Here is a 23,881-nt window from a genome sequence, read left to right as displayed (position 1 = left end):
GGGGCGCTGCAGTATTTTTTCTAATAGATTTTGATGTATTGGCCTTTCAAAAGTTGTTGTTATGACTGGGGATTGTCAGGATTTGTCAGTGTTTTTATGTAGCCTTTTGATCATGTTTATATCTATTCGTAATAACATCGTTTTCAAATGTGCAACAACACAAATTATTTGTGACTGTGAAAGTCATGACAGCCAGCTGATTGGCTGATTTATTTGCCAAAGCCTTCACTACATAATGTTCTTATCTCAATTCTTTTCATCTTTCCCAGCTAACTGCCTCCAGATTCTACCAGTAGTACAGAGCAGCACTTGGTCACACTTTGAAGTGCAGAGTTCAGTCTTTAATAAAATCAACCAGCCAAAGTGTGATTTTGATTATGTTACCACACATTATATAAGGGAAAAAAATTAAAACAGGTGACATGAAGTGTATAAATCCAAAATGTAATGTGCTCAGAGCCAGGCTTGTTTAAAAAACTGATTTTAAACATGAATTTCATGCAGTTACCCAAAATGAATTAAAAACAAATGTCACTTGGTGGGAAAATTTGTGTTTTACTGAATTGTAACAGAGGTAGTGAAGAGTATGAAAAGCACTTCAACTATACATGGAGAACAGAACACCACAAACACACAATTCACACACTGTTATCAGAGCTTCATTTTCTATGAGTAGAGTTTAAGACATTTGGAGACAATTAACAGCTACACAACAAAGACAAATGACCCATATAACTACTTAGGAATACTATTTCTATGTCCAACTTCACAATTAAGCTGCATCTGTATTAATAAAATTGATAAACTTTATTATTTCACTGATGCATTGTTCAGCTTTATTTGCTCTTCTTGACAAAAAAGAATGCCCTTTATTTTCCTGTGGGAGAAATAAACACAGCAGTATGATACATATATTTAAAAAAAATCACACAAACAAAAACATCAGTCCTGCTCCTGAAAATTTGATTTAGAAAAATACACCCAACAATTATGATTATTATATATATATATATATAATGCTATATATCAGGCTTCCCCAGTTCCAGTCCTGGAGGACCAGTTTGCAAGGACCTGCCTAACACACCTACTAAACCTGGCAATTGGCTGGTAAGCTGAATAAGGTGTGAGTATTGAAATCTGCAAGACTGGGTGTAGACTGGGCCTCCAGGACTGGAATTGGAAAATCGTGGGGAATTGAAAGCACATACTTTAAGTTATCACGAAAAATAACTTTTATTTTAAAGTTTCATAATGAAATGAATTTGCTCATCAAGATATTCTGTTTGGCAAAGTATTCCAGTCCTTGGGTTTTAAATTACCCACCGTAAATCTTTTTCACCAGATGCACAGTAACAGTGGCACATCATCCCGCTAAAGCAGAACTACATTGTCATTGTATTAAAGGGGTGAGTGTGCTCCAGCATCCTCAGTGTCATTCTCCCAAGTTACTATACAGCAATTAACAATCACTGACGGTTGCTAGTAATTAAATGCCTAATAACCATCATGCAGTGATTGAAAATTTCAGTCTCAGCCATTGCAAATGGAATTTTATGCATAGCTATTTAACAACAATAGTAGTCCCTGACTGAGGTGAGTACGAGTCCAATCTTTTCATAGCTATTTCCTAGCATGAAGTATGGCTTAAGAGGCAAGTTTATGTATGCAGACAATTGCATATTTTAACTGATACAGGAATGCCACTTCGGGGCCAATGACATTCTGACCTCAGTAAAATTCCGGAAGATATTTTTCAGCCTGGATACTTCTCTCCCGTGTAGCAGTTCTCCGCATAACAGCAACAAGTCATACGTGATGATACATAAATGTGATCTGCTGCTGAACTCAGAATTTTCAAGTAATTGTGTGGACCTTTCTCCATTACAAACTGATAGGATGAGCTCATTCACGCGTAAAACTGCATTGTTGCGTCCAGTGTGACAGTGAGCACTCAGTACCACACCCCCACATTACTGACGTCTACATGAACTAGCCTTTAATGATTTACCAGGGTCTGAATTATCTTCTGATGAAAGTGCTGCACTTGTTACAGTGTAATTAATTAGATGCGCCCCCCTTCTTAATTTAGAGATCAGTACCATGCAACTCTCTTCCAAATGACTGTAATAAAACCTGTAGCTCCTCTGAGAAGTTATGCTAAGTTTATATTTTAGAATATGAGTAGAGTCTATTTCATGACAAGGTAAACAAGGTAAATAAGGTAAATAATGAAATCTACATTAACCATGTATCCATCTATAAACTGCTTATCCTTGTCAGGGGTGCGGGCTGTATTAATCAATGAACCAGTAAATAATTTTAGCTGAAAGGGCAACTTCAGTTCTGAGGTACTATTTAACAACTACTTGCTCATTTGTACCATTTGGTTAATATGGTGACTGTGACAAAGGGTACTTGGGAAATAATGTCAAGGAAATATGTATATAGAAAGTGAAACTTTCTCAGCTGCTTGTCATACTATTAGTAGTACATAAAGAATCCTTTTTGTCAGGAGCTACACATCTATCATAATCACATGATCACATGACATTTTATGCATGTGATACGGTATTGTGTCTTTAGTTATTTAAAATAAGGAAATATATTTGTAGAGAACAGAACAAGTGATAGGAGTGGATTACAGTCATGTGGATTACAGATATTATAAAACTAACTTTTGTTGTAAGACATAGGAAATAAACATTTAGCAGCTTAGCAACACATATAAGAAGCTTTCAAAGATTAATGTTAGTATATTCCTGTCAATTGCTACCCTTTGTATGCACAAATAAAAGCAATATTGTTATGGTAACAATGACTCCTGAGACTTTTCTTCACATTAGTAGCCTGTGATATGTTTAATAAAAGTAACAATAGATCTACCATTTACAGTAGCATCCTCCTTAAACAGCAAGACTGACATTACTGAACCTAAATATGTACTGATGGTTTGTCAAGTTTGTTTATCCATTCATTAAAAAAACAAAAATATTTCAAAATCCAAATTACAAAAGTGGCATCAGTACATGAAGATGTCCTGATCCTCCCAAACTGAAGGCACTAGAGGTCCTGAATGATTGTTTCTTTAGTAGACCATCTGTGTGTGTGTGCAGTAAAGTAGACCCAGTGGAGAAGGATAATTGTGGCCTACTTCATGCCTGAGCGCTGCTCATCTTCTGCAACAAGGGAATCTGCATTGAAATACAAAAAATTAACAAATAATATTAACAAAATCTCCTTTATGCTTACCATATGTAGACCTACAGGTAATCACTAGCTACAATTCACGTTATGTATAATGTGAGCACTATTACCAATGTGCAGGATGAAAAATACAACATTCAAGCCAATGTGGCATTTCAAGGTTACTTGGATTTACACTGCATATTAGTTTCACAAAGGGTTTTCTGCCATTCACCATGCAGCAACCTTTACTGATTATGATTTAAGTAAGATTGGCTGGGAAAAAATTGGTCTCGTACTTTGGATAGATCAATTCCTGTAAGGGCATTCACAGACACAGGCAGCTCCGCCAGAAGGCGATTCACCTCCCCGGTCACATGGCTCCCATCCCCACTCAGGATGACAATCTCATTGGTTCTGCCTAAGGGGGCGGCAACATTCGCTGCAATCTGAATAGACAAACCAAAGATTAAAAAAAAAAAACTGACTAATGCATCAATATCTATTCAGCATTTCAGTCATGTTAACAAACTGGATCTTAGAAAAATAGCTGTAAAACATAAATGATCACAAAAAGAAGCATTCATAGAATACGTTTTCTGAACTACCCCAACAACATACATTTTTGTTACACATCTATACACTTCATTACACAAATATTTTGTTCGTGGTCATAAATACTGTCAGTGGTGGAAGGAATAATTGTTATCCCTCATGTGTTATTCCTGTATTTCATCAAATGGAAACATAATCCAAGGTGTTCTGTTACAGTTCTGGGCAGGAAGAATACAAAGTATTCCTTATATTACAAGCGATGGCCAAGGTAATCTTGAATATAAGATTAGATAACATTAGTAGGACTGATAAATTGCATGAATTTCAGGTACAATAAGCATCACCCCTTTTCTGAAACATCATTGTGTTAGTGCTGTTTTGTAGTGATGGACAAAATGATGCTTCATTAACTATTTACCATATTTTTTGACTCAGCTAGATGGTGCACTCCAAAGCAAACCAAAAGCACCATCTAGTGTTTTCAAAAAATACAGCAAATGGTTCATGAAGCATCAATTTGTCCATCACTACTGTTTTGCCTTTTTCGTTTTTGTGTGTAAGAAAAATTAATAAATTTCATATTCTGGAATAATAATAATAATGCTACTCAAGGACCTGTAGATGTGCCAAGGGCGGGTTCAAACTGGCAACCTTCTGATCACAGGCACACAAGCTTAGCTCACTGAGCCACTTGCTGCCCCCATTTGTTAGTGTTTTTAAAACTACACTTTTGTTAAGACTACTTTTCTTTAAGGGAGGCTACCTAGTGCACCCTTCACTGTTTCACAGCTGTAGTGTGTGTATGTATGTACTCTGCATTTTAACTTCTTTACTTATCTTACATATACGCAGAGTTGGTTTATAAAGAGGAAAGCATTAATAAAAATTAACCTTTGGGAGAGCCTCAAGGACCAGAGCAGTTTTGGCTGCCTCTCCATACTCTAGGTAGGCTTGTGCTTTGAGCCTCATTTTCTCAGCCTCAGCTTTTCCCAAAGCCTCAATCGAGCCGGCTTCAGCTTCACCCATCTTCCGAATCTTCTCTGCTTCAGCCTGAGCTATCAGCACGTTTTTGATCCTGTTGAGGAAGATAATAGGGATTGGTCAACATGATTTTTCAGAATCCCAAAATGATATGAGACCTTCAATTTAAACATAAAAATTTTAATAGAAAAAAGACTTAATAAAGAAACAAACCTATATGAAAAAGCAGGTATCTTACAATAAAAGGAAATGGGGTAAGTAATTCCTACTGTTGACTCTTAAAAGACAATGAAATACCCACTGATGCCCCTTATATGGTGTACATGCAGGTGAACAGATGCCCCTCTGATTGTACAGAACTACATAGATGTATGGCTTTTGGGTACCATGTGGATCAGTGGGAGGGGCTTACTTCAGGCCTTCTGCCAGCTGCTGCATCCTGTAGGCCTCAGCTTCTGCTGGTCTCTTGATAGTAGCAATCAGCTCTTTCTCAGTCCTGGCGATCTCATTTTCCTCAACAGAAATCATTTTTTTTCTTTGAACCACCTCGATCTCAATCTCCTCCAGTCGAATCTTCTGCTGCTCCTTGGCTGCTTGAAGTTCATAGGCCAGCTGGGCCTCAGCTTTCTGATTAGAGTAGAATGAGAACATCCACTTTTACTTTCCTACAGTTCAGACTATATGCTGTCAGTGCAAAAAATACTCAAGTATTCTGCTCACAATTTACTAAACAACAATCCAAGCAAATTCTTGCGATTCCATGTAAAATACAGCCCTATCCCAATGATAAATGACAGTAAATTTAACAAACAATAGCGATGCAATGGTAGAAATTTCACAATATATCTTTAAATTATCGGTAAGTCTTGGTCGATATAGCTAGCTGATATTTACACTTTACTTTAATCAACATGAAATTGTTAGAATTAAGTAATAAATTTATGAATGTGTCCTCAAATTATCTGTATTACGGTATACTGGGGCTCTGTAAATTTAAACACATTGTAGAGAAAGCTAATTGTTGTCAAGGCTATTGTCAGATAGGCCATTTGTGAGTGACTGGCAACTCTATACCAGCCAGTCAGCCAGTGTCAATCAAAATATGTTTAGTGTATTAAACTGTTAGTCCAAATGCCTCTTCAAGCATGGCCGGATAAGCTTAAAAGTTAAGACCTTTTGCTCACTGTCTGGTCCCCCTCCACTTCAAAAATCACTCTAGCTCCCCTGCCTTTACCACTTAGAACCTCGCTACAGTCTCCCTAGTTGGAGATACTGTGCATAACATTACCCACATAAGTTTGACTACAGATTTATGGAGCATTGAGGTTATTGGTAATATTAGCTAAAAATATATTGATTATTATTCCTGGTCAAAATTTCTACATCGGTGCACCACATTGTGCAAATAGTAATATGTCTCCCATAGATTCAGTGCATATTTTTCAAATGTATAACTGTTCCATCAGCTCCATGCCAAAATATTCAATAGTGTGGTGTCCTCCAAAATGCTGCACAGCTATTTTACGAGACAGCAAACTACATGTGATATATTTTGTATGTTTAAAACTACATAACTTCCTAGTACCTTGGTGTTTACTTCTTGGTTAAAAGCAGCTTTCTGCATTTCCAGCTCACGTTTGGAGTCAGCCATTTTGGTGTCAGCCTGGAATTTAATGTCCATCATCTCCTTCTTGCACTCAGCTTCCTGAATGGAAAATAACATTACAGGTTACAAATGAACAATATACTGACGAGGCATTCCTGTTTCCTTTTTTCGGCATCCCATTTAAGAGCTTCTCACTTTTATCCCAGCATCCCTCTCTGCCTCAGCCACACCAATGTCTGCATCCCTCCGAACCGCTGCTGTCTGGGACTTTCCTAGGGAGCTCAGGTATTCCACTTTGTCGTAGACATCCTACAGGATCAAGAACCATCAGCTCAAACTCACATACAAGTTTCACCTTGACATTACTCGCACTACCTTGGTCAATGCAGTTGGACATTGATCATTCACATATACACCAATTTGAGATGCCGTCATGCATAATTCATCTCGATAAACAAAAATAGGAGTAATAATTTAACAAACACAGCAAGCCCACTACATATCTAGATAAAAAAATAAATATTCTTGACAGCGTATTAATGGATATACTGAAGTTATTGTTCTAAATTAAAGTACTGTGATAAACTGAATATGAACACAGACTACTGATAAACCTGATTAGTGTTACCTTTATGGTGAAGCTAAGTATTTCAATACCCATGCGTCCAATGTCAGGAGCTGCAACTTCTCGCACCAGCTGGGCAAATCGGTCCCTGTCCTGGTAGATCTGCTCCACTGTGAGTGTGCCTGTATGTGTGTGTGTGTGAGAGAGAGGGAGAAAGAGAGAGAGAGCTAGGCATTCATGCATACCACACAAGGTCTACATCTACACAAGCACACCTATGCTTAAGAATGTCCGGCTTATGGACAACTCGTACTTACAGACAGACTGCCACAAAACCTATTATATTAAAAACTCAGGTTAAATACAATTATTCGTAATGATGAACACACGTACATGCATTACTCTGTGATGCTCATAAGAAAGACTACACGACTTCAGCAGTTTGTCGGCCAAAGGTCCAGTACAGTACCCTATGTAGTTAATTTTATTATTATTATTGGGGGGGGGGGGGTTGTGTTCCCTGGTTTTGATTATTTACGCCCATTGGACTCCCTGTAGTATTATATAAAGAAGCATTCCACAGAGGAAGAGAGAATTTACCGAGAATGGAACGCAAATGTCCCTCTAAGGTTTGCAGGATCACACTTTTGATTTCTGACACAGACTTGCCCAGGAACTGCTCGCAGGCAACGACCAGAAGATCTCCCTCTGTCATCACTTTCACCTGGTGAAGATAAGCATGCTCTGGTCAAAGGCTCTCCTAAGAAAACTACATTCAACCCATAGCTTAACAGTGTAAATAAAAAAAAATGGCTATCACTGATGTAGACACTTATTTACACATCATTTCCTCATTATATGTATAATAAAGGCAGCTATGACACAAAATGTTACATAATCTATGTATGTATGGAAGATGCATTTTTCCCCCTAGGATAGGAAGGAATGGGAAGCAAAAAAATCCCCAAGAATCACTATGAAAAGTTCACAGACCTTGGAGGCATCTTGGGGTCACCAGGATACAAAAAGCATCATCAGACCCCAGCTCCATTATCACAGGCTCTTTAGAAATGTTGCAAGACCCCAAGACACAGAAGCAAGTGCTTGCCATTTGTCAAAGGTTATTTAAATTATGACTAGGCAAAAGTGCTGTGGTCAGAGGAGACCAAAACTGAACATATCTGTCATGGAGACAGAGAACCATACAAGGAAAGGCACCTCTCCCATGGTGAAAGATGGTGATGGGTCAGTGATGTTTTGGGGCTGGGTAAGATCAACTGCTTACTGGAGGCACTAGGTAAGATCAATTGCTTACTGGATGTCACCAAGTATCAGGCAATGCTGCTGACAAACTGGTTGCCTCTGGTTGCCATAGATCGACTTTCCAGCAAGACAATGACCAAAAACAGACCTCAGAATCCTGTTTCCAAAATCAAGGTTCTGCAATGACCATCTCAGTCACAGAGGGCAGCTGATTGGCGCAAACCTGAGACTGTGACTATGCTTCTGTGGCCCAGTTCTAAAAGATCGCCAGTTCAAATCCCATGGCTGGTAGAATGATTTCACTGTTGGGCCCTTGTACAAGGCCCTAAACCCCAGTTACTCCAGGGACCATCTGACCCTGCTTTCACAAATGTAAATTACCAGTGCTGGGGAGTAGCTAACTAAAATTAGCGACACTCCTAACTACATTTATCTGTAGCTTATCAGTAGCACAGCTACTTTTAAAATGCTGTAGCTTTTCCAGTAACTATTTGATATTATTATTTTTTTTTACAAATAGTGAGGTACCATTGTAAAACACTACATCATTAAAAAATACTACAGGCTGTTGTTGACTTACAACCTATGCGACTTCTGACCAAACATTTTACGACTGTTCCGAGACCGCAGATGGGGCCATGACTGTGCCGTGTCTGGCAGGGCGAGTGTTGCCCAGCATGAGTGTATGACAGTTTCCACCCTGCCTGCCCGCAATGTGAGCATCCCTGCAAGACACCCATTCATTCGTCTAGTGCTCAGGCTACTGTTCGCAGTGGTCACAGTACATTTCAGTCCATTTCTGTTTTAGCAGCTTAAATGGTGATAAAAAAGTTAATATAATAATTAACTAAGAAAATTGTGATAAAAGGTTAAAAACACCAAGCAATATGACTTAAAGATGATATAATTTTATTATAAAGTATACTATATGCACTCACCTAAAGGATTATTAGGAACACCATACTAATACGGTGTTTGACCCCCTTTCGCCTTCAGAACTGCCTTAATTCTACGTGGCATTGATTCAACAAGGTGCTGAAAGCATTCTTTAGAAATGTTGGCCCATATTGATAGAATAGCATCTTGCAGTTGATGGAGATTTGTGGGATGCACATCCAGGGCACGAAGCTCCCGTTCCACCACATCCCAAAGATGCTCTATTGGGTTGAGATCTGGTGAGTGTGGGGGCCATTTTAGTACAGTGAACTCATTGTCATGTTCAAGAAACCAATTTGAAATGATTCGAGCTTTGTGACATGGTGCATTATCCTGCTGGAAGTAGCCATCAGAGGATGGGTACATGGTGGTCATAAAGGGATGGACATGGTCAGAAACAATGCTCAGGTAGGCCGTGGCATTTAAACGATGCCCAATTGGCACTAAGGGGCCTAAAGTGTGCCAAGAAAACATCCCCCACACCATTACACCACCACCACCAGCCTGCACAGTGGTAACAAGGCATGATGGATCCATGTTCTCATTCTGTTTATGCCAAATTCTGACTCTACCATTTGAATGTCTCAACAGAAATCGAGACTCATCAGACCAGGCAACATTTTTCCAGTCTTCAACTGTCCAATTTTGGTGAGCTCGTGCAAATTATAGCCTCTTTTTCCTTTTTCTAGTGGAGATGAGTGGTACCCGGTGGGGTCTTCTGCTGTTGTAGCCCATCCGCCTCAAGGTTGTGTGTATTGTGGCTTCACAAATGCTTTGCTGCATACCTCGGTTGTAACGAGTGGTTATTTCAGTCAAAGTTGCTCTTCTATCAGCTTCAATCAGTCGGCCCATTCTCCTCTGACCTCTAGCATCAACAAGGCATTTTTGCCCACAGGACTGCCGCATACTGGATGTTTTTCCCTTTGCACACCATTCTTTGTAAACCCTAGAAATGGTTGTGCATGAAAATCCCAGTAACTGAGCAGATTGTGAAATACTCAGACCGGCCCGTCTGGCACCACCAACCATGCCACGCTCAAAATTGCTTAAATCACCTTTCTTTCCCATTCTGACATTCAGTTTGGAGTTCAGGAGATTGTCTTGACCAGGACCACACCCCTTAATGCATTGAAGCAACTGCCATGTGATTGGTTGATTAGATAATTGCATTAATGAGAAATTGAACAGGTGTTCCTAATAATCCTTTAGGTGAGTGTATATGATGATTTTTTGCATATAAGCTGACAACATCCTGTATTATTTTGCACGGGTACGTATTTTCAACTAGGAGGCGTTTCTGATGGCTGCACTCAGGTTCTCATCCCTGAGGTGGTTTGTCATGTGGTGGATGTGGCAACACGCTGTAATCAGCGCATGCTCCTTACCTTACCTACTTTTCAAAATACAGTACAACGATTTCAAATTACAGTACTGTACAAATCAAATGACTGAACTGTGTATAATTCAAAGTACAGTACATAAAATATAGCATATAGTAGTTTTGTTGCAGCATCTTGTTGGCTTGTTTTTGGTAGTTTATCATAAGTTTTGATGAGTATATATTTGTCACTGAGAGAAAATTACTTTCTTTTTCCCATCATGTTTTCTGTGCATGCAGCATTAGCCTCGGGTAGCTAACGAGAAGCAGGGGGGTCACTGCAAAGCGAAGTAGGACTATCAAGGTAAGATAAAGTAAAAAAAAAAAAAATATATATATATATATACACACAGACTACAAGGGAAGCTCCGCTTCCTCTAATATGTCGTATTTATATTGATTTTAATAAAAGTGCACTAGAATGCGTTCAACTTCCTGATGAGCTCGTTCAGAATCAGCTATTTATTGTAGATTGTTTGACGCGATTTTCTTCTCATGCATTTCCGTGCAGCACAGTGCATTAAAACCTCCTGAAGTGCAGCTTCACTGGACCTCTATGGCCCGGCACTGAAGAGGTTTTTTCACTGCAGAAAAGCTGGACGGTTATTGGGTAAATGCACCAAGTTCAGCATCTCTGGGAGTAAATGGAGCAGTGGGCGTGCCAGGATGCTGGGCTGCTGCATGATGAATGGAGGAGCTGTCTAAAGGGCGGACCCCCTTTTTGATTGACAGCATGTTTTAAGTATACACCGGCACTACAGAGATTCAAATTCAGTCCCATGCGGATTTGCAGGTGAAGTCATAAGACAAACTGCTGCACTCTGTGTTGTTTGCTGGTGATATAAGCCATTTTTGTTTGTACAAGTCATTCTTCACGTAAATAAATAAATAAACAAACAAACAAACAAACAATATTATGTAATTCTTGACTTTGCATTGTAAAGTTAGTTCATTCATATAAATAAAGTAGCTTGTGGAAGGGGAAACTAGCCAGCTAGGAAGCTGTGCATAATGGCAGACCATGCTAAATTTGTTGACCTGCTTTAGGCAAAGCCATTTAACAGTCTTCCTTACAAGGAGAGTGTCCTGCCCCGCTCGTCCACTCCTTCCGTGCGCCACGCCCCCCTCATTAACCCCGTGTGGATTCCCTGTGCAGCTGTTTCTGATTGTTGTCATTAGTCTAATGTATTTAAGTCTGCGTTAGGTATGTTTTCCCCAGTCCGGCCATTGACGTCTAACGTCCATTTGTTGTGTTGCCTCATGTTTTCATTAATAAACCCCACATTTCCCCGACTATCGCCTCTGTCCTGCTTCCCTGCTCCGTGCTCGAGCTTAAAGCCATGACAGAATGACCGGACTCACGAACAAGTCGCCTTCCCTCAGCAAGTCGGAATACCTGGACCTCACTAACGAGGTAATATATTCGGTACAACAGCCCGAGGTCCAGGCGGACCCCATGGCTCTCGCCTTGGCTACTCGCACCGGGGAAGTTTTGGAAAGTCTGTCTCCAATCGAGGACGCGCACCTTGTTGATGAGGTGCACGAGAATGTGCGACAACTCTGTAGTGGTGCGGCAGAGGCGAACATGCGGCAGGTAGCCCTAGATAGCAGACTTTTTTCCTGTCCACTGTCTGAGCTACCCAAAGGGCGCCAGTCAGCAGGAAAATGGAAAAAGCGGAGAAACAGAAGACGGGAGAATATGCCAAAACTCTTCTTAGGGGCTATCTCTGTCTCCGCTGCCTACCCTGCAGCATGTCGGGAGGAACGATTCTGGATCCCGTGGTGTTCAGGCCTGCCGTCATAGCCCCGTCCAAGCAGACACACGAAGCTCTTCTGCCTGCCGCTTTTCTGTCCGCGTTGGCAGCTAGCCTGCTTTTTGGGACACACCTGGCTGTTAAAGGGGCCAGGTCCCCTGTGGTTCCAGTGCCGACGGTGCCTGCAGTGCTTACTGAGGTTCTTGCCCAGTTCCCCATGGTTCCTGAGGTTCCTACCCAGTTCCCCTTGGTTCCTGTGCCTCCTGCTTTGTCCCCCATAGCTCCAGACCCGGCAGCTTTGGCTGCGCCGCCCGAGGTCTCTGCGCCGCCCGAGATCCCAACAGTACCCATAGTTCCTGCTGCGCCGCCGCCCAAGATTCCTGGCCCGGCGCCTGAGGTCCCAGTGCCCAAGGTCCCCGCTCCCAAGGAGCCAGTCCCAGAAATGTCCGCTCCCGAGGAGCCAGTTCCGGCGGTCGACGCGCCGTCCAGGGAAGCCCCAGTCCCGCCAGCTGACACGCCCAAGGTCCCAGTCCCAGTGGCCAATGTGTCACCCTGCGAGGATCCGGCCCTGGTGGCTGGCACGCTGCCCTGTGAGGGCCCAGCTCTGGCGGCTGATGCACGGCGCCCATTGGCCCCAGTCCTGGCGGCCAATGCTCCACATCTTGAGGTTCTAGTTCCAGCCACAGTGGTTCCCGCGCCTCCTGCTGACACTCCAGTCCCAGCGGTTCCCATGGCAGAGGTCCAGGCCCCCGCGGCCGCAGTTCAAGCACCTGACGCTCCGCCTCCCCTGGTCCCTGCTCCCTCTGCCTCAGTCCCCCTGGTCCCTGACCCCTCGGCCACAGCCCCCTTGGCTCTGTACCCTCCTGTTTCAATCTCTCCGGTTCTAGCCCCCCACATTCCCGAACATCCGGTTCCCGTCTCCCTTGTTCCTGACCCTGCTACCGTGTTCCTGGCTATCACTGCCCCAGTTCCTGTCCCCGAGGAGACCCCTGATGGTTTAACCTCTGCTCCTCCCTCCTTAGTGGAGCTGGATGAGGAGCTTGAGTGGGACCCCTCGGGGATAACCCTGACTATACCCTTGGATCCCTTCAAGGGATTACCCCAGCTAGTGCCACCGTATCATGGCGGATCTCAGCTGGGTTCCTGCCTCTTGGTCTCCTAGAAAGGGAGGGGACACCGACGTCACCTTCGCTATCCTAGACTCCAGCTTGGCGGGTGCCCCCAACCTCACCCGTGGTGCCTTGCCGGCCGGCTGCGGTCCAGTCTCTGACACCTCGTCAGTTGTTGGTGTCTGGGCCGGCTGTGGCTACGCCCCCACCTGCCTTTGCTACAGATCTGTCCTCCCCTCCGGCACTGTCCCCTAGGCCTCCCTCCTCATCTTCTCTGCCAGCCCCTTCACCATCCTCCTCGCCACCTCCAGTGTCCCCTTCAACCCCTGCTCCGGCTTCGCGGTTGCCTGCTGCCCCTGTGGCTTCCGCCTCTTGCCTGCCGGAGTTCCCTGTGGCTCCCCACTTCCCCCCGCCCTTTGCCTTTATGCCCCCTGTGTTTACTCCCCATTTCTCTGTGCCTTCTGGTCCCTTTATGCCCCCTGTGTTTGCTACCCGTCCCTCTGTGCCTTTGTTCCCTTCCAGTCCTTTCGTGCCTCCTGTGGGTGTGCCCCCTGGTGTTGTCCCGTCGTTGTCCCCCTCCTTGGGTTCTGTGTTCCCTTTTTTGGTGCCCCTGTGTCTGTCTGCGTCCCGTGGTTTGTTGTTTGTTGTCCGAGTTGGTCTTGTGCCTGTTCTGTCTGTCTGTGCTGTTCCCTGTGCCCCAATGATGTTGCTTTTGTTTCCCCAGGTTTCATTGTCTCCCCGACCTCGTCCTTCGCTCCCCTTAGGCGCACCCAGGAACCTGGGAGAAGGTATTTTTGCTAGTTATGCCACCTAAACAACCAAAAAGCGGCCAGCCGTCAAAAACACCAGTTCAAACCATGCTAAATAGCACGGCCGTGTCAGCTAAAATGCCTGCAGAACAAAGCGAGGCTAATTCTAATACGCCAACAAACAGTGATATCATGAATGCCATCTACCGATGTGATGGAGGCATTAAACAGCATTAAAACGGAGTTGCAGGCGAATTCTGGGGAGGATTGGCGAGGCGGAGGAAAGAATCGCACAAACAGAAGAAGACATTACCACTCTCAAACAAAAATTGGAAAAGTTGGAAGGTACCCTGGGCATATTAAAGAACGGGATGTAAGAGTTGGAAAGTCAGCAGAGACGGTCTAATTTGAGGCTAGTCGGCATACACGAAAAGGCAGAAGGAGCGGATATGTATGCTTTCCTTAAAGGCTGGCTCCCAAAAGTTCTGGATGACACTTTCTCCTCCACTCCCGACTTAGAACGAGCGTATCATGTGGGGCAGTTGCACTCTAACCGCCTCTCCCACCCAAGACCAGTAGTGTTAAAGTTCCTTAACTACAGAGATCGGGAGGCCACACTGAGAGCAGCTAAACATCTTAAAGTGAGATACGAATTAAGCAGAATCCAGATCTTCCCAGATTTCTCTGCTGTGACTCGAAAACAGCAGCGAGAGTTTGATGACGTTAAAATGCGGTTCGGGGCTCTGGATATTTGCTATGGCATGTTGTACCCAGCCCATCTGGAAATCACGCACACCGGACAGCGCAAAGTCTTCACAACCAACCAATAGGCTGAGTGCTTCCTTCGAGGGAGAGAGGCCTCTGCAGGAGCAACGACATAGACTTACTGGGAAAGACTGGTGGTATCAATCTTTAAAACTACTCCCGTGCGTTAACTATGCACATGTTGATAACGTGAGCTGGAAACATATATTTAACACAATGTGTGTTCCCTTAAATGGTTGGTTTCATTATTTATCTTTTGATTACATGGTTAGTTTCGGTTTACGGTCGAATTGTTTATTATTAGCGAGTTACATGGCTAGTTTTTTCTACAGTATCATGGCGCTACTCCTCACATGTGGATTAAGTGCTTCCATAACCGTAGTTCAGAGCGCTTTGGGATTTATTAGCATGCATCATGTTCTAGAAATGCACGAGGGTTTGGATTCATGGGGGAAACTTTTTCTTTTTTTACATTTGTCTTACAGAGAGCACCTTAATGTAATATGGTTAACAGAGTAGAGATCAAAATGAGTAGCTGGAATACAAGAGGTTTGAATAAACTGGTAAAACTTAAGCAGGTTTTGGATAGACTCAAACAGATGAAATCCAACATAATATTCCTCCAGGAGACGCATTTGTTAAAAGAGGACATTGGTAGAGTTACCAGAAGGTGGCCAGGACAGATGTATTCAGCCTCCTTCACCACACGGGCTAGAGGTGTCATGATACTTATACATAAACCAATTCCATTCCAACTTAAAAAACAGTATGCTGATAACTAAGGGGGATAGTTATTTCTAAATGGTATGATGCTATCCACCCAGCTCACTTTGATTTGCGTATACGCCCCTAACGAGGACAATCTAATTTTTTTTTCATAATCTCTTTCTCTGCTTTTCCTCCTTTCCTGGTGAATACATTATGGGTAGAGATTTTAACTGTGTATTGGACCCAACAAAAGATCTATTTACAGGCATGGAAGATAGTCATCAACAGTCCAGGAAAATTATAAAGAATTTCATGATTGACCTAAACTTAGAGATTTGAAGACATCTTTATCCAAGTAAAATAGTGTACTCTTGCCAGTCGAGTATGTTTTGATCATTCATTATCATTCGATGGCCTGCCCATCGAAATCTATAAAACATTTTCTGAAAAGCTTCTACCACACCTTCTTGAAGTGTTGAATCTTTGAAGAAAGGAACGCTACCTCCGTCATTGAGATCTGCTGTAATCACACTCATCCTAAAACCTGGCAAACCCCCCACAGAAATGTCATCATATCAACCCATATCTCTAATGTCATGTGATACAAAAATTCTTTGCAAAGCTCTTGCTAGGAGGATTGGGATGTACTTCCCAAGGTTAATAATGAATGATCAAAACAGCATTGTGCCCGGCAGGCAGGCATTCTATAACATACGCAGAGTTATCAATGTATTGTATACAAAAGAAGAGGCTAAAGACCATGCACTTTTGTCACTGGATGCCAAAAAAGCCTTTGACAGAGTTGAGTGGAGATATTTGTTTGAGGTACTTAAAAGATTCGGACTTGGAGAAGGATATTTTCAATAGCTGAAATTACTATACACTGAACCATGAACAACAACCCAAGTAATCCACACATACAAAGGAATCAAAACAAATAAGTACATAGCTTAAGTTATGTGAAATAAAGTGAAATGACAGTAAGTATTAGAATAAGTAGAATAAGTATTGAACACATGAAAAACAGGAGGTGCAAAAAGGCACGGAAAGCCAAGAAACCAGCTGAAATCTGTCAGTATTTAGAAAGAAATCCTGCCCCCTATCAGCGCAAATTAATATCAGCTGATTTAGTCCTAATTGATGGCTTATAAAAAGGTTTCTCATTACCAAGGTGTCACACAAGAAGCATTTCATGATGCGTAAAAGCAAAGAGCTCACTCAAGACCTTCGCAACCTAATTGCTGCAAAACATACCGATGGCATTGGTCACAGACATATTTCTAAACTTCTGAATGTTCCAGTGAGCACCATTGGGGTCATAATCCGGAAGTGGAAAGAACATCAATTCACCATTAACCGGCCACGACCAGGTGCTCCTCGCAAGATTTCTGACAGTGGAGTCAAAAGAATAATCAGAAGAGCCAAGGACCACTCGCGGAGAGCTTCAGAAAGACCTGGAATTAGCAGGTGCAGTTGTTTCAAAGAAAACAATAAGTAATGCACTCAACCGCCATGGCCTCTATGCACGCTCACCGTGCAAGACTCCACTGCTGAAGAAATAGCATATTGAAGCTTGTTTAAAGTTTGCCGCACAACATCTGGACGAACCAATGAAATGCTGGGAGAATATAGTCTGGTCAGATGAGACAAAATTATTATTATTTTTTTTTTTTTTTTGATGAGATGAGACAAAATTAAACTCTTTGTATGTTAAAGCACACACCATGTTTGGAGGAGAAATGTCACTGCACATCACCCCAAAAACACCATCCCAACAGTAAAGTTTGGGGGTGGGAACATCATGGTGTGGGACTGTTTTTCAGCATATGGTACAAGTAGACTTCAAATAATTGAAGGAAGGATGAATGGAGAAAGCGAGACATTCAGGGTCCCGAAGATGAAACAAGGGTAGACATTTCAGCAAGGCAATTGTCCCAAACACACAGCCAAGGAAGCTCTCAATCGCTTTCAGAGAAAGAAAATAAAGCTGCTAGAATGGCCCAGTCAATCACAAGACTTGAATCCAGTTGAAAATCTATGGAAAGAACTAAAGATCAGAGTTCATAGGAGAGGCCCTATAAACATCAAGATTTGAAGACAGTTTATGTGGAAGAATAGGCCAAAAATCACACCTGAGCAATGCATGCGACTAGTTTCTCTATACAGGAGGTGTCTTAAAGCTGTCATTACCAACAAAGGCTTTTCTACTAAGTATTAAATAAATTTCAGTAAGCGTGTTCAATACTTATTCCCTGTGTCACTTTATTTCACATAACTTAATCTATGTACTTATTTGTTTTGATTTCTTTGTATGTGTGGATTACTTAGGTTGTTACTAGAGGTCGACCGATGTATCGGTTTTGCCGATTAATCGGCACCGATAGTTGATTCCCGGAACTATCGGTTATCGGCAAAAATCCACGCCGATAATTTTTCCGGGTTGCGTCAGAGCTGAAGCGGCTGAGAACGGTCCGTTGTCCTTATACAGTGCGAGAGCCAACATATATATCTATGGCAAGAGCCGCCTCTATAGGCGAAAATCGCTGTAAAGCACATGCTTTTGTTTTGACACGTGATACTGTTAGTTGCAAGGAGAGCGCAAGCTGCCTGGAGAGAGTGCGGTGCACGGACAACGCTGACACTTGAAATGCACGTTTAAAACACAGACAGCGAAAAGGTATGTATACAGTACACTACAGTACATGTTTTCACCTCAATATAAAGTAATTCATTTGTTGATTAGATTCTGCATTGGAGAAAGAACAGCAGTATGTTTGTCGACAAGGCTGAGAGGACGCTAACATTAGCAGTACATCAAGCGGTTAAAATAATGTGGCAAAAATACACGCAAGTCCGACCCAAATGTTTAATGTCATGATTGTTACCATCAGGAATGCATTCGATTTCAGTTCTTTTTATCTTCAGGCACAGGGTGCGATTTGCCGGGGGGATGGGGGGATCCGACTGGAGCGCTTCGAAACAGTGAATCTTTTTGCGACGCAGTGTTTTACTGATTCGGAGTTTCAAAAAGCTCTGTTGATACTTTGCTCACCTTCTCTATATAATATATTTGTTGTTTGAAATGAAATCATTACTATTATAGGCCTAACTTACGATGTTTTTATTAAATTTGTTATCACGTAATACAGCTCCCTTCGTATTAAAACCATTTCATGACGTGACACTCATTATCTGGTTCTTGCCTAAAAAGACGGGTATATAATGAGCGTTGTTAACAGATTACACAAACAGTTTGGTCAACCTCTGCCTATGGAGAGAGAAAAAAGTTTTCAAAATAGAAGCAAATATAGTGGGAGACTACACATATAATATACATTTATATAATTAATATTATATATAATTATAATATTATATAATTATATAATTATTATTATAATTAATTTTGTATGTAACTTTTTATTTATTTATTTGGAGTGTTACTTTTTCTTTCAGTTTGAAAGCATGTCTTTAATTTACCTCAATATTTATTAATATATTCATATTTATTTCATATAGCACATTTTCATGATTCAGTACTGTTTTTTTGTTTGGTTTTTGTAATAAAGTTTAGTACTATTTTACATGTAGTGTTGTGTTTTAATTTAGTTTTTTTTTTTTTAATCCAGTATCCATTTTAAAAACTATCGGTTAATTAATCGGTTATCGGCAAGTACGGACCAACCTAGCTATCGGTATCGGTAAAATTCAATATCGGTCGACCTCTAGTTGTTACCGGCATCTGGTGTAAATTTCAAGAAATATATTTACTGAGAAAAATGTTGACGTGTTCAATACTTATTTTCCTCGCTGTATTTACAAATAAGAAGTTTTATATACAGTGGTACCTCGGTTCTCGAACTTTATCCATTCCGGACTCCGGATCGAATCCTAAAAAGTTCGAGTGCTAAAAACAATTAATTGGTTCCCGGCCCCCAAAAATTACACCTAAATGTGTTTTTTTTTTCTTCAACACAAAATGAACAGGATAAAACAAGAGAATTTTTTTTCTTAATGGCTTCCAAAACGATAAAGATCTTATCCCAACATTAACCCTGTCCTGCCCCGATCGTCCGCTCCTTCCGTGTGTCACGCCCCCTCGTTAACCTCGTGTGGGATCCCCATGTGATCAGCTGTTTCTGGTTGTTGTCATTAGTCCTCTGTATTAATGGTGCGTTCGATTATTTCACTCCAAGTCAGAACTCGGATGAAAACGTCACGAAAAACGTCACTTCCCGTCGGAAACATGCCTCTTTTATTACGTTGATGTGGGACAAGATTTTGTTGTCCGAGTTGCCCCTGTGACGTTCAACATGGCGGCTTACACACTCAACAGTAATTCTATTTTATAAATCTTTAGAAATATTTATTTTGTTAAATGTATTAATAGTACTAATTTACCAGACTTGTTAGTGTCTTTGGTTTGTTTGTAGTTTGTTTATCTCTTCAAAAAAGAATATCACTATGAATTTACTAAAATATTTTATACAGCTCTTAATGTGGTTTGACTAGTTTGTGTTTCTTGTTTGTTTGTCTCTCGGAAAAAATTATCTCACTCCAAATCTGCTAATATATAAAGCAACAACACACAGCAACGTGTTCATGGAGGCAGCCATGTTTGTTCCGAGATATGGGTAGCTCGAACGGGAGATTGTCGGACGTGATGTCACTCAACTCGGAATTTCCGAGTTCCGAGAGAAAAACGAACGCACCACAAGTCCGCGTTTCAGTTCGTTTCCCCAGCCCTGTCATTGGGTGCGTTCGACTTGCTTACAGCACTGGCTTTAGATGCATTGCGACTAGAGCCCGACCGATTTATCGGCAGGCCGATATTATCGGCCGATATTAGGCATTTTCCAAACTATCGGTATCTGCATTTATAATGGCCGATAAATGAATATTTCAAAAATAAAATAAAAACGGACGAAACACCCTTCAACCATGTCATGAGTGTTGGCATTGTATAGTTCGTCCACCAGAGGGCACTCTACACCGTCCCTGTTGGCAACACTCGTGTATAACGCGCCACACATCCTGCAACCTGCTGATCCAGCCAGAGTCGGGCAGAGAGAACCAGTTATCCGCGAGTGAGATCATCGGTGAAGTGTGTTCATGGTGAGTTGGTCACAAGACATACATTGCTTGAATAATAATTAAAAGAACATCCCCATCAGTGCTCTTAACTCAAATAAGCATGACAAAATTCGTGACTATCATGTCCAGTTTTGCTGCTGTTAAATAAGCCGAGAGTGAAGCGGAATTAGCTAGTAATTACGTTACGTTGTTACAGTGTAGTTGACTGATTGTCCTTTTAACTTTTGACAATGAGACTGAAGTATTTCTTTAATAGCGTGACAGTTATAGCAGTGAGACGTATCATCTCTCCTTGGCCTGTTATATTGAAAATGTATGTTTTACAATTTGCAGTATGACGTTATCCATTGCTAAATTATGGCTCATCATAGACAAGCTAACCACAAAGCTAGCTAATGCCACTATCAGTGGAAGACCGCTAACGTTAACATTAATGAGCTTGGAAACCACAACGAACTTATTCTGCCTAAATAAAGTAATGATTACTGTATTTATAACTAGCATATCTCTAGTTACAGTCCCTGCATTGTAAAATGTAAGTTAGACATTTGCGAGGAGTGAACATTTAGACATAGAGAAAAAGTATCAAACGTAGCTTGTGCATAAAAGTTCTATTGCTTGTGCTATTCAAAGTTATATTTATGAAGCTTACCAAGTCTTTTAAAACTGGTAACTTTGATTTGGTTGTTGTTGTTTTTGTGTTTTTGTTCAAAGGACTTTACGTTTCATATCTTAAGTTTGTATTTTTATACATCTTATTTATAAGAACTTTAATATATTTTCATGTTCCGCTGTTCTGTTGTGACAATAAAAGAAACAAGTTTCTTTTTAAAATGCATTATCATATTATGTTAGTTAAAACTCATAAATAACTACAAATAACTAATGTTAGGGAAATCTGTTAATGTTTTGTTGCGCGTTTCTGAAATTGAAAAAAAAAAAAATATATATATATATCGGTTGCTATATCGGAATATCGGATTTTAAAACCAACTAATATTTGTATCGGTATCGGCCTTCAAAATCCTTTATCGGTCGGGCTCTAATTGCGACCTCTCACCCGGCTGCACAAACTGGAACCACCTCTGTGACGACACACCTTTGCCCTTATTAGCTGAAGAGTTTAGTTACATGCATGACGTTTGTATCCCAGGCATATCCGATGCGTAATCTGCTATTTCTCCCGAATATCACGTAAAGCAGTGAGAACTGATTTTTAGTTAATTTAAATAAAGTTTAAATAAATTACATAAATGCTGTAATAGTACACGTAAGTTAGTGGTTTATTTATTGTTAGTTACTCTAATGTTGCGCTGCTTTATTTAGTTAATCATCCAGTCTGTGAAGAAGGCATTGAAGTAAGAATTGCATTGTAGTATGACTCATTTCCTGACGTGTACAATTTATATTAGGTAAGCATTCACGGTTCGACTTCTGATATTCAGATCGAGTTCTAGGTCAAACTGCTTTGTTCGACTTTCAAGAAATTCGAGTTCTAGTGAGTTCGAGAACCGAGGTACCACTGTACTCTCAAATTAAAACTTAATCTGAGCCCCCATTATCTACAATAGAACAAGTTGCTCTAAAGCATATGAATGTTAGAGGAAGTGTGTCTATTTTATAATGTGCTTCTAAACAAATCAAAAGAAAATTCCTCTAGGTATTTATCTGCACGGGAGACTGACCTTCAGACTGGGATTACTAAAGACAATTGGGAAGAAGCCTGTCTTCTAGCTCAAACCAATTCCATTAATACTAGATGCAAATTGCTACAATACAAATGACTTATGAGAACTTACATAACACCAGTCAAATTGCACAGATTTAATCCAAGTATAGCTGATAGATCATGTATAAAGTGTAATGAAGCAGTCGGTACACTTTTTCACTGTATGTGGCAATGTAAGGAACTTCAAGTATTTTGGAAGGATGTGCTTCAACTAATCTCCGATCTAACTATGGAAGTCACCCCACAGGATCCTAACTATGTCTACTGCATATCTATACTGTTGATTTCAATGTGTGTGCCAAAAACACGCATATTAATTAATTTTGGTTTAATACAAGCCAAAAAAGTGATAGCAATGAAGTGGAAAGATGTGGGAAGACCGACATCTGCCTTATGGGTCAAGGAGATGTTGGTTAACCTTGCATTGGAAAAACTGACATATATAATAAGTGGGAAAACCAGAGACTTCTTTGATTTATGGAGCATATTTTTACAATTTGTATCTGTGAGGTAGGATATGGATATAGAGGAGAAGACTGATGTACCTAGAGAAGGACTAATTTGTTTTTGATGCTCATATTTTTTTGTTTTTGGGAATTTCTTTTTAATTATTTACTTGTGTTTTTTTTCTCTCCCATGTGTCTGGGGTGGGTGAGTGAGGGTTTATTGGCACACTCTGTTTGTTGTTTGTTGATAAAAAAAAAATGAACACGGTATGCAGGCTACTTTATTATATAAGCAAATTATTGAAACTTTTTGATCCATATAAGCAGTTTATCACTATAACCAAGATCACTATAAACGGTTTCCACTGTAATTTAAGAATATCCTACAGCACAAATACATTAATTTCTGTGTAGTCAGTCATTCCCTCTAAAAGAATAAAAATTTATCCAAACAATAGAAAGTTTGTGTCTTAAGAGTATTATAAACTCTTGGAAGATTGCATTTAAAAACAAAGATATCATTAAATGTAAACAATTGCAGAAAGATTTGAAAAATAAACTTAGGGAGGCTAAACAGGCGCACAGACTTTGTTTGGAGGAGACCTTCAAAGAAAGAAACCCCAAATGACTCTGGGATAATATGAAAAAAATGACTGGGCTGTCATCTTCATATAAACCCATTGTGACAGGCAATGAATATATGCTTGCAAATTAGCTAAATGAATTCTTCTGCCATTTTGACTATGCAGCTCATGCTGAGAAATGTGTAAACATAATTAAGACTGTTATACCTAATGATGCTTAGAGGGTTGTCATAACTGAGGTGGTCAGGTGTACATTCCAACACAACGATCCTAAGAAAGCCCTAGGGCTGGACCACACCAATGCTCATATATTAAAATCATTTTTCAGTTGTCTGTTGACACACATACCATCCCACTGGCATGGAAAACTTCCCACATTAGGCCCCTCCCCAAAAAACAATGTCCAAAATCATATAACGATTTCCGGCCAATAGCTCTTACATCCGTGATCATGAAGTCCCTAGAAAGGATCATAGTTT

The 23,881-nt window shown here is 40.9% G+C and overlaps 1 protein-coding gene across 1 annotated transcript in view; it reads right to left on the bottom strand.

Annotated features, from left to right (window-relative positions):
• Window positions 1–535: 535 nt before the first annotated feature.
• Window positions 536–23,881, bottom strand: part of LOC111859700 (flotillin-2a-like) — a 64,702-nt gene continuing 41,356 nt past the window's right edge. Inside the window, exons 4-11 of the mRNA XM_023842651.2 lie at window positions 7,491–7,614; window positions 6,954–7,072; window positions 6,521–6,634; window positions 6,305–6,424; window positions 5,132–5,346; window positions 4,630–4,813; window positions 3,483–3,632; window positions 536–3,191 (exon numbers count right to left, since the gene is read on the bottom strand). Coding sequence (XP_023698419.1) covers window positions 3,153–3,191; window positions 3,483–3,632; window positions 4,630–4,813; window positions 5,132–5,346; window positions 6,305–6,424; window positions 6,521–6,634; window positions 6,954–7,072; window positions 7,491–7,614 — 1,065 coding nt within the window. The 3' untranslated portion in view covers window positions 536–3,152. The remainder of the gene's footprint in view (window positions 3,192–3,482; window positions 3,633–4,629; window positions 4,814–5,131; window positions 5,347–6,304; window positions 6,425–6,520; window positions 6,635–6,953; window positions 7,073–7,490; window positions 7,615–23,881) is intronic.

Source organism: Paramormyrops kingsleyae, chromosome 17, assembly GCF_048594095.1.
Source record: "Paramormyrops kingsleyae isolate MSU_618 chromosome 17, PKINGS_0.4, whole genome shotgun sequence".
NCBI classification, from domain to species: Eukaryota; Metazoa; Chordata; class Actinopteri; order Osteoglossiformes; family Mormyridae; genus Paramormyrops; species Paramormyrops kingsleyae.
This window is presented reverse-complemented; position numbering and strand designations above follow the sequence as displayed.